The following is an 18,027-nucleotide window of genomic DNA, read 5'->3' on the forward strand; positions in this document are numbered from 1 at the left end:
ACCCTTTTCAGCACCAATAACGTACATTATTCTACTTACTCCATTCTTCAGTCAAAGATTGGTACTTGTAGGAAAACTGCATTGTTAATGTCACAGCCCAGACATCAAATGCACGGATTATAGTGAAGCACATTGTTCTTCCAGATGTACATGATCTGCCAAGACGTCATTTTCAACAGCTGATATTTAAAAGCAGGATGCAGTTGAGTTACATGACATAGATGCACATACTTACTAATCAATCTTAAGAAAAAAAAACAAACAAAAAAGACAGAACAAGCAAAACCCCATCTCTTGTGCTTGTCAATAGTTGGATACAAATCAATCACTTTAGTCTTTTTTTTTTTTAGGTTGAATTTTAGTCCTCAATGAAACCTCGTGCTGTGCCACAGTCTGAGCAGGCTACTGAGTTACATCATTCAAAGAAAGTAGGACAAAAATATCACCGAATGCTGATCCCACATTAAAAATACGCCACAGTCCTTCATTCCCCTTACACATTTCACTTATGTAATTAAATAGTATCCGTAGAAATATAGCATCTCCATTACAGAGCCATGTTACTCAAAATCATTTTGTGAGCACTAAGCCTGCAAACAAACCAAATCATCAAGAGCAGTTTAGCGAAAACATAACGTCATATATGCACATGACTTTCAACTGATACGGTTAGCAAGCACTGAAACTCTGCAGGAAATTAAATATTCTAACAAAAACCTGACCTTCTGAAAAGCATGCTCAAAAATGCATACTTGTTCTCTATGTGCCAAAAAACTGGAGATGTTCATCCCGCAAGCTACTACCTTTAAAACTTGCCTGTTGTGATTCTGAAACTGGAGTTCATTTATTTCAGTGTTACAAAACTCCACTCCTTCTTTTAAAAGTGTATTGCCAGAGAAATTCATACTGAAAGGGAAGCAAAGCTCAACGTGTGTTACAAATATAAACTTAAAACTCATTAGTATATGCAATATACCAGTTTAAACATTCAAATGGATTTTACAGCAACGCTGCCTGATCTGACTGAACGCATCCACCCAACCATTCATGTACTTCATCTTCTCTTACGTTCCATTTTGGACAAATGCACAAAGAATGTTTTAAAGAGAAAAGCCCTAATTCCTTTTGCTTGTATGTGTGAAGCTGGATCCAGTCGGCAAATAGAAGCATTCTCGTTTGCCACACGGGTTTTCTAAAATGTCACCAAAATAGAATCTAAATGCAGTAAACTAAATAATAAAAACCAGCACCAGATAACTGCACAAGTATTACTAACAAGCTGTTTTCAGGCTCTGTTCTATTGCTGAAGTGACTGAAAAGCTACATGCATGCAATGCTGCCCATCTTTTTCTGATAAAAAACCCCACGAATACGATAGTTAGATTTCCCCTCTCAAGGGTAGGAAGGGGGCAGTTTTAAACGGTTACTAGGAACCTATGTGCATGCTCAGCTCCAAGGGAGCCCGGAGCGAGGAGCGCAGCGCGGCCGAGGGCTCTGCCGGAGGAAGCTCCCGCCGGGCCCGCTGGGCGGGGGCGCAGCCGGCCGCCCCCGCCGCGGAGCGCTGTCCCCGGGGCGCTGCCCGCCCACGCCAGGCGGTGAGAGGGGCTCTGCTCCGCGGGGGGAGCGGCAGAGCGGGGCCTCCCTCTGCCCCCCAGCGCCGGGCACGGCGGGCCAGCCCGCGGCTCGCTGCGGGAGGGAAGCGGCAAGGGGAAAGGGAGAGCTCCGAAGCAGGGAGAGGCGGGGCGGCGGGCAGCGCTCCCCGCGCTGGGCCCTCGGCAGCCGGCGCACAGACACGCCGCGGGGTGGGGAGGGCAGCCCCAGGGGCGGCTGAGAGAGGCTGAGGGAAAGCGCGCTCCCCCCTGAGCGCCGGGGCAGGGGGTACGGCCGGGCCGGCCGGCTGCCCCTCACCTGGTAGATGGCGGCCCAGCTGGCGGCCTGGTCGAGCCGGTGGAACTCCTTCTCGATCTCCATGGTGGGGACGCCGCGCCAGGCCTGGCCCCCCAGCGCCGCCGCCGCTCCCGCCCGCCGCTCCGGCAGCTCCGGCTGCTCCCGAGGCCGCGGCTGCCTGCTCTGCATGTCACCCCTCCCTTCTCCCCGCCGGAACTACGCAGCCCGCCCCGGCGACGCGACGTCCGGGGCGGCCCGGCGGCCGCGGGGCCTGCGGGGCGGTGGGAGGCGGGGGGGCCGGCAGCGCGCGGCGCCAGCGGCCCGTAACGGTCGCTGTGGAGCGGCCGCGGGGCCGCGCGCCCGCGTCAGGCAGCGCCGGCCCCCGGCGGGGCGGCCGGGCCCTCGGCCCCCTGCGGCGACAGGCCGGTCAGCGCCGCTGTCGGCGCCACACGGGGCGGGCTCGGGTGCGTCCTCCCCTTCTGCAGCCGCGGCCACCGCAGCCGTCCCGCCCCGGGCCGCACTGACAGGTAGGGCGGCCCCGGCGGGGCTGGCGGGCCGCAGGCCGGAGGCGGCAACGGGGAGTCCCGGCCTGTGCTCGGCAACGGCATCGGGCTGGGGAAGCCGCTCCCTGGGCCCCGGGCTGGCGTCATCTGGTGTCTGAGCCTGAGGAAGGGCTTGAGTCGTGTTTTCCAGCTCTTTGTCTGCGGCAAGAGGGTCAGAATTTTTAAAAAATTCTCAGGCAGCCATGTGAGTGCCAAGGGCTGTGAGGAGAAGGGCAGTGCGGCAGCAGGGGACTGCCCTGGCAGCACAGGGTGCTTGGGGGTACGTGTGCTCGCTTCAGAGTTGAGCAAGACAACTGTAATTCTCTCACTGCAGACAGAAGATGGAGAGTTTATTTTTTGCTCTTACACGGTCTGCTGAATGAAACGTGTTTCTGTCAGTTGTCCCGTACCCTTTGATTTAAAGGAATGTGTGACGCGACAAGCTCCAAATGGAGTTCAATCATCTGCCCTCGGCTCTTAGATTACTATTCTGAAATGGCCATTACTATCAAAGTGCTATACAGTCCTATCCCAGGAGGTAAACATTTGTCATTCTATTGCACCCTTCTCATAAGGCAGTGCCGAATGAAGTTCTAGCGTACGTATCTCAGAGAGCCAACATCTTCCTGAGCTTCAAGAGCAGACGTTCCAAACATATGGACATAGTTATCCCATGTATAATGTTAGAGCACACTTTGTTTGCAAAGCAAGGAATTTTACTTCTCCTGTCAGCCAGCTTCTGTTTGTTAGATTACTGCTGTTTCTCAGGCTTTTAGAGCACACTGCTGCTTCTGAGGGCTGGTGCAGGCTTGCTGTACCTGGTACCTCTGCAGCATGAACACTGGCCCAAAATAAGGTTGTGAGAGTGGGTTTGCAGGATCAACATTTTTCATGAGTGAATTTGATCATAAGTAAGCACAGCATGGCTGGCGGCAATGAGAGCGGTCGAGTTCTCAAAGGGCAAAGTGTATCAATGTCATGGAAGACAGAAGTATGTCACAGCTCAGCTGCAGCCCTCGCACCACTCAGCTTTCCCTGCTAGAAGAAGCTGTTCCATTGCTTTTCCTAATTGTGCAACTGTGCAGTTTTTGGAAGAGGCTCCCTTCCAGCGTTCAGCCCGAGAATGCCACCCAGTTTGGGACGCGCTTATTGGGCTACTGAAGTGCAAATGGATGCTCTCTGAGAAGAGAGGACTAGTCAGACATGTGAGCTGAGAGGCCCAGAATTTTGGGGGAGAGTTAATAGTAACAGCCACAGTAAAAGCAATCTGTGGAAAGTGTGGGAACAGGCTAAGCGACTTAACCTAGGTAAACAATGGAACATTATTCTCTAGTCAGCTGCTGCATGTAGCATAGAGGCATTAGCAGATGGTATTAAAAAGATTTTTTGCCTTTGTTACTGCATGGGCTTTCTCTTGACCTGATTTTTGGAAGTAGGCAGATGCGGTACTAGTCCCATGAATGAAAGAATTTCCACCTGTTGAGACCTGCTTCCTTATTGCTAAAAGCAATGGATGGTGACTGCAGCTTCTTTCCCGTCTGGCTGCTCTGAGGCGCTACCCTTATCTTGAGTCCAGGTGGTGAATTTTTAATCTACTGGAGCTGGGGACATAAAGACAAATTTAACAACTGCTTTCCCCTTTCCCTGTTATTTCAGGGTGATGAATTATGAATGTGTGTGGGGAGTCATGCACTGTTTCGGTGACTCCATACTTGAGAGATGAATCTTTGTAATGTCACCAAAGCACAGTTCCAGGGGATGGCCGTTTTTCATGCAGGCATAAACCTGATCCTACCGAGAAGAAGTCAAAGCTTGTGATGCTACAGCTAAATGCAGCTGAATTACTGCAGGTGCATAAGCATTTTATAAAGGAAGATAGCATACGCTCTTTTATGCTTATATCTCCTGAATGGACGTAATAAATAAAATCAGTACAAGTCCTTCAGTCAATGATTCATCAGCCATATATTCTGCTGTGTACTGTTGTCACAGAAATAATTACCTTGAATGATAAAAACTCATATAGTGCCCTGAACAAATGGATATTCAGCTGAAGATTTCAAAGAGTAACCCAGTAAAGATTATAAAAATTGCCAGTGTATCTTGCATTTCTTCATAAAACTCTGTCTATCACAGTTGCAATATGTGTGGCCAGTGACATTTTAAAATGTGTCAGTCTGGCTGAATGAAATATTAAAGAACTGGAAATTTTGGAGGGGTTAGACTACGTTATGAATATTTGCTTTTACCTGTATCTACCTATACAAAAGAAGTAAACAATTTGCAGCAGCGATACATGTTATGGCTCCTATTTCAGAAAGGCACAGCTAATTGGTACATATGCTCTTGAATTCTTTTGGGTTTGTTTTTATGGACAATTTCAGCAAGAGCACATGCAATGACATCTAAAGCTAAAAAACTGAGATCCTTACAATATACAGTTAGACACTAGTTTATGTCAAATAATAAGCTTCATCTCTTTGGCACCTTCTAATGCTAGAGCAATGTAAAGGGCACGTAGGCCACTTTATGGAACCATCAAGTGCATTCTGAAGTTGAGAATTCTGAAATTCCTCCTGCTGAGTAGGGGAGAACACCCCACCTTTTTATATGTAACAGCTGTAGGGGTTTGCAGTAGTTTTTCTTTGTCTTGTAATGTACACTAGGCTCTAGCTACCCACAGAGCAATGTGAAACAGCCCGGCCTTTAGTTTAAAAAATGTACATTGGCAGAACAATGAAACTAAGTCTATTATTCTGAATTCGTTTGGAAGCCATAAAATGACTTATTCATTCTAATCATGTTAAAGTCTTTAATTTGCCATTCTCCTAACAATAATCAGCATTTTGAGATGACCTAGTTTAAAACAGCCAGTGTCATAAATCTCCATTAAAGTGTTTGCAAATATGATACATGTTGTTCCTTCACTGTTTCATTTTTGAATGCAACTTTTTAGTTACATTAAGCGAGTTCTAGCAGGCTGCATCTCCAGGGTACAACTGGGAAGCTTGTCCTTCACATTCAACACAATGATATTGCACTGTACATATTTGTATCTCTGTTTAGCAGAAATACAATCTTATGTGAAAGAGAGCTCAGGCTTGGATCTTCTAGTATGTCCTTTTGGTGTTACATCTTAGGTGTTCTTTGTTCTGGTTTTCTCTTTTGTCGTAGTTAAACATCCGGGATTGTTACTGTAGAAGGTTCAGTTCTATCTTGATTTTCCCCTCACTAATATTCCAACATCGCACAAGACTCTAATGATTCACATGTTATACCTTGGTTACTTGGAAGTGCCTGTAAGTTCATGAGCAAAATTCAGTGCAATTGGACATTGTCATATAGTGTAAATAGACTGGTTTGCTTCTGATTTTGTTCTGATGTTAGCCTAAGTTTTAACGTGATAAAATTATTCTTGGTTTATATTACTATATGCAAGATCAGGATCAAGCCTGGTATGTTCTAACTTGTGATTTTGTTGGTAAAAATTTACATTAGCTTGTAATATTTTAATTTTAAGGTTACATACACAGATTAATATTCAGGCTCACCTAACTTTAAAGCTCCTTGAAGAGATATGCAGTTAAGAGTGGAACTTAGAAAATATAGCATGCCTAGTGGAGTCTCAAGATGAGAGACTACAATAGGAAGTAGCAGAAATAGGAAACTATTAAATATTTTAGTTCATATACTTCTGAGAGTCCTGGGCGTCTGAGTCATGGGTTCAGGAAAGCATGAGATGCACAAGCTAGATCACTCTTTTCAAAGAAAAGGAGAAAATGTTGTAAAGGACATGGGTCAAAGACAGAACTACCGTAGCCCAAGTCTCAGGCAACTCATCAGAAAGGGCAGTCAGACTCTAGTCCTGCTGGTGGTGAGCGGCTGTGCAAAACAGTTCCACATATATAAGGGAGGCTTAAAGATCTCCACACCAGAGCCCATGAGCTCACGGTCAGAGCTCTGCTGAGACGTGCGAGGCGTGTTTCCCCCGGGCAGAGCTGTGTGCTGACTGCAGGTCTGCACAGCCCGCTGCAGTGAGACCTGATCACTCGGGTGCTGGCTGGACGGCGGTTCCCAACCACAGCTCCTTGCTTTGTTTCCAGAACACGGTCTACTGGTGCTCTGAGTATGTCTTCAGGACCAGGTTTCTCAAAGAATATAAATGCGGAGAACCTATTTGTGAACAGGGGGCTTTGACTAAAGAGAAAAACTGATTTATGCAATTGTGTCAAAACCGAGGGGAATTTTGTGCATGCTAAGAGTTCAGGTAGAGAATTTTAGACTCAAAGTTTTAGGCTGGTGACCTAAGAGACCATGTACTGTAGCAAAGGATTCATCTTGTGCTGGGCACTGCACAGGGACGCTATAATAGCATGCTGGTGTCAGAAACCATTCACAGTTTATCAGAGAAGATGCAATGAAATGACTCGCTATTGTGACTCGGACAGGGTACAATCAGTGTTGAGCTGCTGTCTCACTGGTAACTCTGTGTCCTCTCTATCCTTCCCAAATCAGAGCAGTCATTTTCCCGTATGTGGCTTTCCTGTTGCCTGTCTCTTTATGCCAAGATAAAAGAACAAGCATTTGCTGGGAAGAGGATACTGAAATAAACTCTTACTAAAAGCCTCACCACAGAGAGGGCCAACAGAAAGGTTGAATTAATCAATGAATCTCAGTTAAGAAAAAAAAAAAAGCTCAAAAGTGTTTGCGTAGTTGGTTGGTGCTAAATTCATAGAAAACTCTACAGGGTAGAATGGTGGGGAGATGGGTGATATTTCTTCTGGAATTCCTGCCTGTGTCCTTGTCCTGCAGTAGTCCCTAGCAAGAAAAGGGTGGAGGATCCTAAAATGATCTGGCTCAATGGACAGTGAAGCTTCCCGTGATGTGGAAGTCATATGGGAACTAATTAGAACGTTGCTTTGAAAGGCCAGGAAGCAGGATGAGTATCTGTTAATATCTCCTGCGTTTAGAAGCAAAGATGATTCAGGTTATTTCCTGACAGCTCCTTCAGCTGAAGGGATGAGAATGTGAGTAGAAGAGGTTTTAATGGGTATATGTCTGTACATCTAGCGGGAGATCTGTTTGGATAGAGCCACCTTGGATCTGCAGTGCGCCAGAAAAGTGATTCTGGATCTCGGCCGGTTCTTCCCGCGCCCATTCATGGAGCAAAGAGCCGTTAACACAACAGCGTTGGCGCCCGTCACGTGCTCCCCGCGCGGCTCGCGGAAGTGACGTCACGCCGGCCCGGCGGGTGCGGACGGCGCCGTCTGGCGGCGGGCGGGGCGCGCGGCCTCGTGCCCCGGGCTCCTGAGGGGAGCTGCCGCCTGCTCGCACGGGTCACACGGGGCCGCGGAGCTCAGCAGCCGCTTCCCTCAGCCTAGCTCACCGCACGGCGCCGGCCCTCAAACCCTGGTGACTTAGCGGCGCCCCGGAATGATCTCTGGTAAAGGGGCTGCTGGCGGGGAAAATTACCTGCAGCGACAAGAGATGTCTGCACCGTTTAAAGTAACCGCTTGGTGGCACTCTCTTCCATAGTTAATACTATGTGAAGTTAAGGAAATACCGTAATTGTTTACCCGGTGTCTCCTTTTGGAAGGTCACTGTCGCCAGCTGGGTAGGAGCAGAGCTGGCCGTGTGAAACGAATGTCTTCCTCTCTGCAGTGAACTGTCCAATGGTAGTTACATCGGCGTCCTGGATTACTGGTTGCACTGCTGCCGATTCTCCAAGGACGAGGCTGAAATTTAGAATCTGGGTAGATGTGCCATCTGACGTACGGGCAGATGTACTTGTGGGAGGCTGCAGCACCGCTGCGCCTCAGAACCGCTCATTTGTCGGCTCCAGCGAGGGCAACTGCTGTCTTCTGTACGGAAACTACGACCATCGTTGTTCGTGTTCTGAAAAATACAAAATTTACCGCAAAACGTTGTAGCAATGCTATAGGGTCTCATGCGTAGACTGGCCCTTTCTAAATCAGGCTCTACATGAAAGCAGGATGAAAAGACTGTCCTTGATCCATTTAATCAAGTTATAATTAAAGTTCTATTTTATTTTCCTTCAGTGTAGGGTCTTAAAACTGGTAGTTTATTCTTGAAAACTTTGCAATAAGTGTCAATGGAAGGTTATTAAGAGTTGAGTCATTCGGCTTTTTACACTGTTCCTTTCTGCTCCTCATTGTGAAGATGCACTTTTCCACTGGTAAAATATTTCAGTTTTTGAAATGATTCTGTGGGAAAATTTGACCTTATATAGCTTGGCTTGTTTTGAAGGATTTTTTTCAGTAACTTCTGAACTTGTTCCATCCTGAGGAAGCAGTACACATTTAAAAAAAAAAAAAAACAACTTATCACACAATCTAGTGATGATTGGGATAGTATAGGTAATGGGAATGACTGGATTGGAATTTTTATGAGAAGGTTTGTTTTCATGATATTGCCAGTCCTGGCTTGCAATGTAACGAGGGTAAATGAATCTCTGGGTTTCTAATTTCAGTTGAAGCCAGGCTGAATACCTGTTTGCCATAATAGTGAATTGGACTTGACAGGCTCCACGCTTTTGGATGCCTGTCCTGGTAAAACCGAAGGTGTAAAGTACATTCCAGTTAAGAATATGGACTGAAAAGGGCCTCTAGGATCATAGAGACCTGTGCCCTACAAATGTGTGCAACCACTTAATAGATATTTAGTCCTCAAATTGCACACTCCACACAGATTCAGGGCAGCAAAACATTTCCTAACAGCCTATAGGAAATTTATGATCTGCCTTACAAAATACTAAAGGTTGCAAAACCTGCGAAGTATTGCAGGAAAACAACAGAAAATATTAAAATCATTACTGGTGACTTAGATCCTTATAATAATGGAGGATTAGGTAACTGAAAATGTTCTGTGATCTCAGGACACAACCCTTCTTGCGCTTCAGAGAAGGCAATCCCTCCTCAAAATAATTCCGACCTGGGTAACCCGGGCCACATTGCTTTTCATCCCAATATACTCTGATTCGGGGTTTTTAGTTAGTAAATTGTCCATTAGAACCTGGAACTTGAAAAGAAAAGGAGAATCCAAAAGAAAGGATTGTATCTTGTTTTTATTCCACTTCATAAAAAATGAAAGTGCTTGTCCAAACTCAAACATATGTTTCATATCCTCTCTTCATTCTCCATAGTTCAAAGCAATTTGATAAAGGAAGTTGCAAGTACAGATCAGGATACCAAAAACTCTGCTTACTGCCTCTGTTTAAAGAGAGCAGGAATAACTTTTTCTTTTTTTTTTAAATTTTTTTTGCAAGGTACATTAGTTTACACTAAACTAGAAATAAGAAATAATGGCAGAATTCTGTGTGACAAGGAAAGAAGGGATATCTATCTATTATCTATACATTGAAGTTTGAGCCATCAGTGATGGCGTGACAAAAGGTGCCTATGGGAGAAGTGAAAAACTGATGTGTGAGCGTGTGCACCTTTTGCTGCTTCTGATATTTTTTGGACTTCATGCGTTTTGCAGAACGTGTTTAATGTCATGCAGTGGCAGAAGCAGCTAGAGGTAGACATTTGTGAGGAAGTCACAGCTGCTGAAAACCATCTTACCAGTGGATGGCACTGTAGTCCTTACTGCTCATCGGCATCACAGCTCTGCATGATTTTACTCCTCATGAGAATTTTAGGTCAAACAGTAAATACTGGGGAAATAGCTAACAGGCAGACTTTTTTATGGGTAACGTGATGTTAATTAAATAAAATTACACTTGCAGAGCTGGATCTAGTTTTGCAGCATTAGATTTGGGGAAATCTGTGTTGAAATCTTGCCAAGTGATTTTGTTTTCTAAATAAAGATTTCAAAATGCAGTTGATTCTGTCCTATAGGACTTGGGTACTGTGTGCTCTCTGCTGTCATAAAAGATGTTATGGGTATGTTTTGTGATTACAGGGTATTTTACCTCAGGACTTTTACTGACTGTTTTATGCTATATGCAATGTTTTATGTTAATGAGATGATGTTTCCAGCACCCCTTTACTTAAATAATTCCTTTTCCTTACAGCAGATATGGCATATCTGAATTTGGAATCGCCTTCACCTGTGTATCCCATGGCTGCAGAATGGGTGAGTGTTCAGGTCTGCAAACCTGTAGTCTTGCAAGCATAAATATTTTTCACATCAGTTTGAAGACACCAGTTTTCAGGGGAATGTCTGTAGGTCATTCAGAGTTGTGGCTGCTGTTTTTACATATGCAAGGAAGCATTAACCTAAATTTAGATAATTGATACACCATTAGTTTATTATTGAGACAGTTATGTCATTGGTATCACTGTGACCATAGCACAGCATTCAGTGCAAGCCAGATGCATATTTACCTGAGTTTCCTGTAGGGTTTTGCAGCTGGTTCTGAGTTCATTGCAGGCAGTCCATTTAGTTTGAAGCTAAGTGATTATGGACATGAACTGCTGACTAGACTTGAGGCTGCATCCAAAGAAAGTGTTTGGCAGCACTGTTACCCCAGCCTCGCCTCCTTTCCCACCTGCCGCTGGTTTCTGTGGTGTTCCACCCCTTCGGCTGTGCCAGCCCAACTATTTGTGCAGCTGCACTTGGAAATGGAGCTTGGAACTCACCATCTAAAAACAAAAACAAAAACAAAACCAAAACCAAAATACTGGGTTTTCTTCTGGGTTAGTTTTAAGCAAGATCAGGTCTTTGCTATAGTGAACCACATGGCTGCACAAACAATTTTTCTACAACAACAGAAGACATACATGCTGGGGCAGGAAGATTACAGCAGACAAATATCAATACCGTAAGCCAGTATTGCCACTTAAGACTTCACCTTGAGACACCATAACTAAATCTACAATTTCAATGATTCGGAGTAAACTCTGTTTCAAATCAAGATAAGGTCATATTTGAAATTATTCCGTTTGGGGCTACTTCCATATGCCAAAACCCCACACATAAGTAAGATCACTGTAGTGGCAGAAAATGCCTTATGTGGAAAGAGTGCTCAGAAATTATTTTTACCTAGTGGTAGAATGAGAGCCTTCTAGTTTCAGGTGAGCCTCTAAATGGAAAAAACAGTGACAGGAAAAAAAGAGTATGTCCATTTGAACTATGTCGTCCTCTAAAGACCAGTTATTTCTGGAGGTGTGTCTTATTTCTGTTGTAGTGTGTGAGTGCTCTTAATTTATTTTCCATAAAGGAAAAGGAGCTCAGGTCGACTCCTTTTCACTTAGTCAAAGCAGAGCTCAATAAAACTACTTGAGAAACTCACACCACGTTTGGGATGACAGTAGGTAGATTTACACACTGTATTTCCCCAGCACTGTGTATAAACAAGTATCTTACAGCAGAAATATTTTTTCCAAGTCAGGTATAGTAAAAGTTTCAAATCTGGCCTGGTTTGATAAGAGGACAAGCCAGAAAAATACTGCTGCAGGGGAAATAAAGCTCAGTGCATGTTTGGCCTTGGTGACTACCTGCTAGGAGAAAAGGGACCTATGAAACTTTCTTCTAACGGATTATCTGAATCTTATCTGCTCAAACACTTCAGGGTTCAGGAAGAGCAGCCAAAGTCAATTTTTCCTTAGAATGTTTAAAACCAAAAATAAACAGGAGGGAGAAGTTGTGCGTGTGCAGGAGGAGGTGTTGGGGTGGAGAATGGACAGGGTGGTGGGATTGGGGAGAGAATGTTTTAACCTACATTGACTGTTCTGAAATCCTCTTGGAAATACATGCCGTTTTCTCAAATGACAATGAAATTGCACAATATATAATCGTGGTGCTGGAGAGCTGCTGGCCTGTATCCAGGGGCCAGTATTCTGTCTGACTGCAACAGGTAGATGAAACAATACTGTAAATTAGAGAACAGCTTTGTCATTACTGTGTGCTAGTTATCTGATTCTATTAAGCCTGAAAAATGCCTTCTGAAATGTTTAAAACAGAAACTGAATTTTCAGCTCTTTGTCGGGTAATATTTTAAAATATTAAAAAAGAAAAGGAAATAAAAGCTTTGAGTGTGCAGTACTCCAAAGTCTCTGAAATCCTGTGAACCCTCACAGTGTGCACTGTTGGTCCAGACACAACAAAGTCCTTAGTATTTCAGGAACATTTTGTGAACTTCCCTTCTGTCTTGCTGTCTGAGGAGAGGTGCCTCTGCTTTCACCCACATCTGTCCAGCTGTTCAGAGGTTAGTTATCCGCTCTATGCCTCTGCCCTTCCCACTTGAATCAGGTATTCTCAACCCAACCATCAAGCTAACTTAACCCTGCATTTAAATGGAAATGGTAGTAATGTGTCTGTAAAATTCTCTTTCAGTCTATTAACACCTTATTTATTGAATATAATGACTTACAGAAGCTACAAGGGTTAATGCTTTGGAATAGCTTGCTGTTTAGTGACCAGTCACCACCATTGTTCCAAAGGAAGCTCCAAGAGTGATTGTGCCTTGAGATGTAATTCTTCCCAACTCGCTAATATTGGTGCAGAGTATCCATCGGTTGGCATCATCTATTATGATGCAGCCCTGTCCCTTTTGTTATGTGTAATCTGCTCTGTGATTAAGAAAAAAGGGCAAGGTGCAAGTTGCTGCTTTTCTACTTCTTTCCTGTAGTGTGAATTGTATAGGGTAGCATAGAGAAACACATTTTCTTGAACAAGTTTTCAGTGGATTGAGCAGGGATTCAAGAAGGAATTCTAATCTGGTATTTGAATTTTATTTCAAGTACATACGAGAGAGAAGTTGAAGCTTTGTTACAAAATCAAAACATTCCCATGTATTCTGCCTGTGGTGTGTCTCGCAGCAGACAGGTCTGCTTCTGTTCTTAGGAGTGTCAATAATACATTTGCCATTTTTATTGCAGAATTATGACAATGTGTTGCCCACGTTTGGCCTCTTCACATATCCTATGAAAACTAGGGTTGGGGCCAAACTTGCGGCTTGTGAATCTTCCAATGTATTCTCTACAAACCAACTGGCCACAATTTGGCCTTATATTTCATGAAAGGGGAATAGTATTAAAGCTTTGTTGGAACAGATCTTGAGAGGTAAAATTGGGGATCATCTACAGGGATGTTTCTGCTAAATGTCTGTCTATGAGATTCTCAAGCTGAGCTCGACAGAATATATTGGAAGTGGAAGGGAGGATAATGTATTGCCAGAGTTGTTGGGAACAGAGTGCAGGATGTATCAAGGAGTTTAAGGTAAAGCAAGGAATAATCAATAAATTTCCACTCTTCGCCTCTCATTACTTTCTTCCAGACGCGTCTTCCATTCTCAGCTTAGTACCTTAGAGCATTGGTCTTCCATTATAATACCTATAGGGGTATCTCTTTCTCACCATCAGTGTGAGCACCACTGAGAAATCAGCTGGGGAGAAGGATACCAAGGGCACAAAAACTGTTGGAGCGGGGAGTGAAAGCATTCAGATGAACCTAAATAGACCTAAATGGATAAAGATTCTCTGATATTCTCAGACATTCTATTCCATTGCTTCAGTAGCTTCATTATTAGCTATTTTCTCCTAGTGACAAACCTGTGTCTTTATTTCTAGTTCTGCTTGTAGCTCTGTTCTTGCAGAAGACATCTTCAAATGAGGTTTTTTCCAATGCTAAAATGAGTGGAAAGATTAGCCTGTATATCTTGAAGGATTATGTTTTTATATACCAATAATTGTAAGTGATATTCCAAAATTATTTTCATATGCTATTTTTTACATTTTAAACATTTTTGAGCAGATACTTTAGCATCCAAATGCATATGTAAAACGTCCACGAGACTGGTTTGCAAACACATTAGGAAGGTGAATATTACTGTATTATCTGCCATGTGCACATATGGACATTAGTAAGGACCTGCAGCAGATGTGGAATGTGAGCATAGTTGTGCCAGCTGCTTGTGTAGTCAGAAGGAGCAGTCTTACATGCATTTTGAACTTAAATTCACATGTTTAGCTTCATTAAAAGTCAGTTACTTTGTCTGTGGCATCAGGCCGAGAGCATACCACATATAATTCATTTCTGAGTGCTCTTGCTAAAAGATCAAATCACAAACTCGCTTATAAAGAAAGCTCTTCCAGCAGTCATTAATCTCTCTTTTGTAACTGATAAAATAGGAAGAAATTTAACCAAATCAATTTATTCTGGTTCCTATGAAAAATATTGTCTGCGAAAACATAAAAGCACTTACAAAATGTCAACATTTCACTCCTATCTGCGTGTGGATCGATATGAATGGGTCACAGTAACCTCTCTGGGAGCAGGTCTGCATGACAACCAAAACTAATATGTACCTGAGGTTCTTAAAAAAACCACAAACCACCTTTATCCATGGAGTATCTGCTCCCAACAGGATAGTTTATATCAGATTGGTCTGAATGATCTTGTATTAAGATGGCTTCTTTTAACTTCGCGTTAAAGCAAGAGGTAAAACTTTCAAAAATATAGACAGGCATATTTAATCTAGAAGTATGTAGTCTGCATTGCTTGTTGTTACACTTCTTTGTCAAATTACTATCTTACTAGGATACTTTTAAAGATTTTTATCAGGCACAAATGTAGGAAATGTCCTCAAATTGCATGCGTAATTATCACCACTGTATGCAGTAAGCTGTAAACATCTCTAGCTTGGGATAAAATCTTCAAAAGCTATTAACTAAGAAGTTTAAAAGACAAGTGTGTACCGGGTGCTGATATGAATGGTGGAGATGCCAGCCTGACGCAGGAACGTGGTGCAGCACACTTCTGCTGATGTATTATTTGGCAGCTCTAAATAACACAACTTAAGTGTAGCAAAACTCCAGTAAGCTCTGCCTTCCTGCCCAGTTTCTGGTTGCTGAATCATGGCAGAGAGGTGATGCAATCCTGTTTCTGGTTGCGGTGCTACTGCTCTGTCACAAGTGCGTAGTCTTAGAAGTGTATGTACCCTTTATGTGATGTGAACATACCAGAAATTTGTTTGGAAAGTAAAGATTCAGACTCCTAAGTATTATAAATGCTTTTGAAAATAGCAGGATAACTATGCATTAATGGAATGTCTTTGCAGATCATGTGTGGTATACTGAAAGTCTGAGTCCAGCTGGGAACTAAATGGTAAAACAGTTAATAAAACATTGCCATATTGTCTGGTCTAGATGTCTTGGAAAGAATTCTTGTTACCTAGATGCATAGTGCAGTAATATTGATCAAATTCTATGTACCCTGTGATTTGTGTTTAGCACCCTTGTAGTTTAATCAGGAGACAGGAAAATGTTGATGTACTGTAGATAGCTTTAATTTTAAAATCTGGAATTAAATAGCAAAATCAGAAGAAATATGAATACTTGTGATTTAGATTTAGCACCTCCTTTTTGGCTTGTTTAGGGAAAATTTAAATATGAAGAGGTCAAGTATGAAATACATGGCAAAGACTTGGGGTTTCTGGTTTTGCTTCCTTCTGAAAGCTTTTCATTTGCTACTAATTTCAATTTCATATGCAAGATAAGATTCAGCAAAATATTTGACTGTATGATATATACTTGAATTTAAGAATATGCCTAGCAGGTTTGCAAAATCAGTCAAATTTCAGAAAATCGATTTGTCTATTTAAAATGTAATATGGAATACATACTATTTTTTTCCTCATCTGCCATGTTCCTCTATTACGTATTAAGATACTGTACTGTTAAACATCACAGCTAAATATAGTATTCAATAAATAAGAAACAAGATGAAAAGATTAATCTCTTCTCCTCCACCCAAAGGATCAAGCGGTTAAAACTGTAATCAGATTCCTCTGAGTCTGATCTTTTACTGATGATGAACACTAGTTCAGTAAAACCCAGAAGTACATGGGCCACAGATCTGGCATAAATATAAATCTGAATCGCTGTAAACAGTTCTTGTAAATATTTCTTATCCAACAAAGCTTAAATTCCTAAGTGTTTGATAATGAATCTTCTTTGCAGCTCTTTGTAGCATCTGCTTTTTAGTGCAGGTGCTAAGAAGGCACCGAGTGCAGTGTCAGTTAAGATGTAGCCACATCACCCAGCGCAGCTGAGCATCGCCGTGTCCCAGAGGTGGCTGGCTGTGTGCTGAGCTGTAGTCACTGACCAGGAAGTCATTCTTTAGCCTGTGCCAATTCTGTAGTAAAATGTGTTGGATTAAATCACTGTGGAGGTTAAAGGTATGGCCTAGTATTAAATTTTTAGTTGTCTTGATTGCATTCTTGTAGATTGGAGTACAACTTTAATAGGAAATTAAATGGCAAGAGCCTTTATGGAGCTGATAAAAGACAATGCAGGGTGGCAGTCCATATGCACTTCTGAACTGCTTATGGTTACTTGAACATAGGGAGGGAGTAGTGCTTGCATGCAGCTCTAAAGTTTATTTTAGTTGCATTATTTGCAGGACTCTAATAACTGATACAGGAACTCTACAGGAGCACAGGTTATTATCCCTTTGAAATTTGAAATGCACATTAGAAATTCAAGGATTAACTATGATAGTTTTAAAATCTTTGGTTTGTGTATACAGACAACATCTTTCCTGCCTGCCATCTAGAAATCTCTGGTTTCGTTGCAGAGCTATGCGTGTCTGCTTTACGTTTTGTGGGCTTTGTATATAGTATAGTATGTTTTGGAAGATGCTTGCTGGATCAGTTCCAATTATTTATCCCAAGCTTTATGCATAGGGAGATTGCTGGGAAAACTGATGTTGATCCTTTTCGTAATGGAGACAGAGATGCAAACTCTCACCTCTGTAATAGATATCGCAGGGGTGTCCTTCTAATGCTTAACACAGAAGCAGCTGCCACTGAGGCCTGTCTTGTGCTGAGTGATAATAAATCACATGTGGGTGGTGGTTGTTCATGTTAGATCTTATTTAAAGACTTCAGTATCTTAAGCTGCTCTGCAGTATTTGCTTGTTTTTCTTATTGCATATTCCACACTAAAAGCTGTAATGTTGTGATTTGCAAGAATATTGGTTCGCATCTGACAGGACAGAAACAAAAAAAGGGATTAATTGTTCCGTTTTCTAACTGGCCATTTACATTTGTGTAACTGAATCAACTCCAATAGTGTTACTCCTCATTTAAGTATGTAATAAGAATTGGGCTATTAAAGAATAACAGCAAGAAAAGAAAAATTCTGTTTTCCCAAAGGAAGAGAATGAAAGAGTGAAGAAGGAAACAATGCTTAATTAGGTCCACCGAATGTGTGCTTTGCTACAAAAGTATAGGCTCATGGGGATTGCATTAAGCAAGCAAACCGCCCACAGGAAGAAGCAAATGACACCGTTGGGTGTTAGCTGGCCACTTACTGACCGCAATCAAAAATGAAAACCTGCTTTGTCACTTGTGGATCATGAGCATTTGATTGACATTGCACCTATGTCCAGTTGTGCAAAGAATTAGTTTATTGACAAGTTGAAAATCAGACGATATAGTGCAGAATTTTTGTTATCTATAAACTATATATTGATAAATTAATAGAACTTCATTGATACAGGTTTAAATTTGATGAAGATTTGGCTGTCAGTTCGGTTATATATGTGTGTGGATGTACGTATGAAATCGTGCAAACATATTTTTTTATTCCAACATAAAATAAAATTGACAAATATCAAGAACAACTCATGA

At 42.6% G+C, this 18,027-nt stretch overlaps 1 protein-coding gene and 1 long non-coding RNA gene across 3 annotated transcripts in view; one reads left to right on the forward strand and one right to left on the reverse strand.

Annotated features, from left to right (window-relative positions):
• PTPN1 (protein tyrosine phosphatase non-receptor type 1) overlaps positions 1 to 2,076 on the reverse strand; it is a 38,819-nt gene extending 36,743 nt beyond the window's left edge. The window contains exon 1 of the mRNA XM_065645882.1: positions 1,909 to 2,076. Within this exon, the coding sequence (XP_065501954.1) occupies positions 1,909 to 2,076 (168 nt within the window). The remainder of the gene's footprint in view (positions 1 to 1,908) is intronic.
• Positions 2,077 to 2,337: 261 nt separating this feature from the next.
• LOC135994870 (uncharacterized) overlaps positions 2,338 to 18,027 on the forward strand; it is a 156,318-nt gene continuing 140,628 nt past the window's right edge. For both annotated transcript variants that reach the window (XR_010607049.1, XR_010607048.1), the window contains exons 1-2: positions 2,338 to 2,414; positions 10,465 to 10,526. This is a non-coding gene — a long non-coding RNA (uncharacterized LOC135994870). The remainder of the gene's footprint in view (positions 2,415 to 10,464; positions 10,527 to 18,027) is intronic.

Source organism: Caloenas nicobarica, chromosome 15 (assembly GCF_036013445.1).
Source record: "Caloenas nicobarica isolate bCalNic1 chromosome 15, bCalNic1.hap1, whole genome shotgun sequence".
NCBI classification, from domain to species: Eukaryota; Metazoa; Chordata; class Aves; order Columbiformes; family Columbidae; genus Caloenas; species Caloenas nicobarica.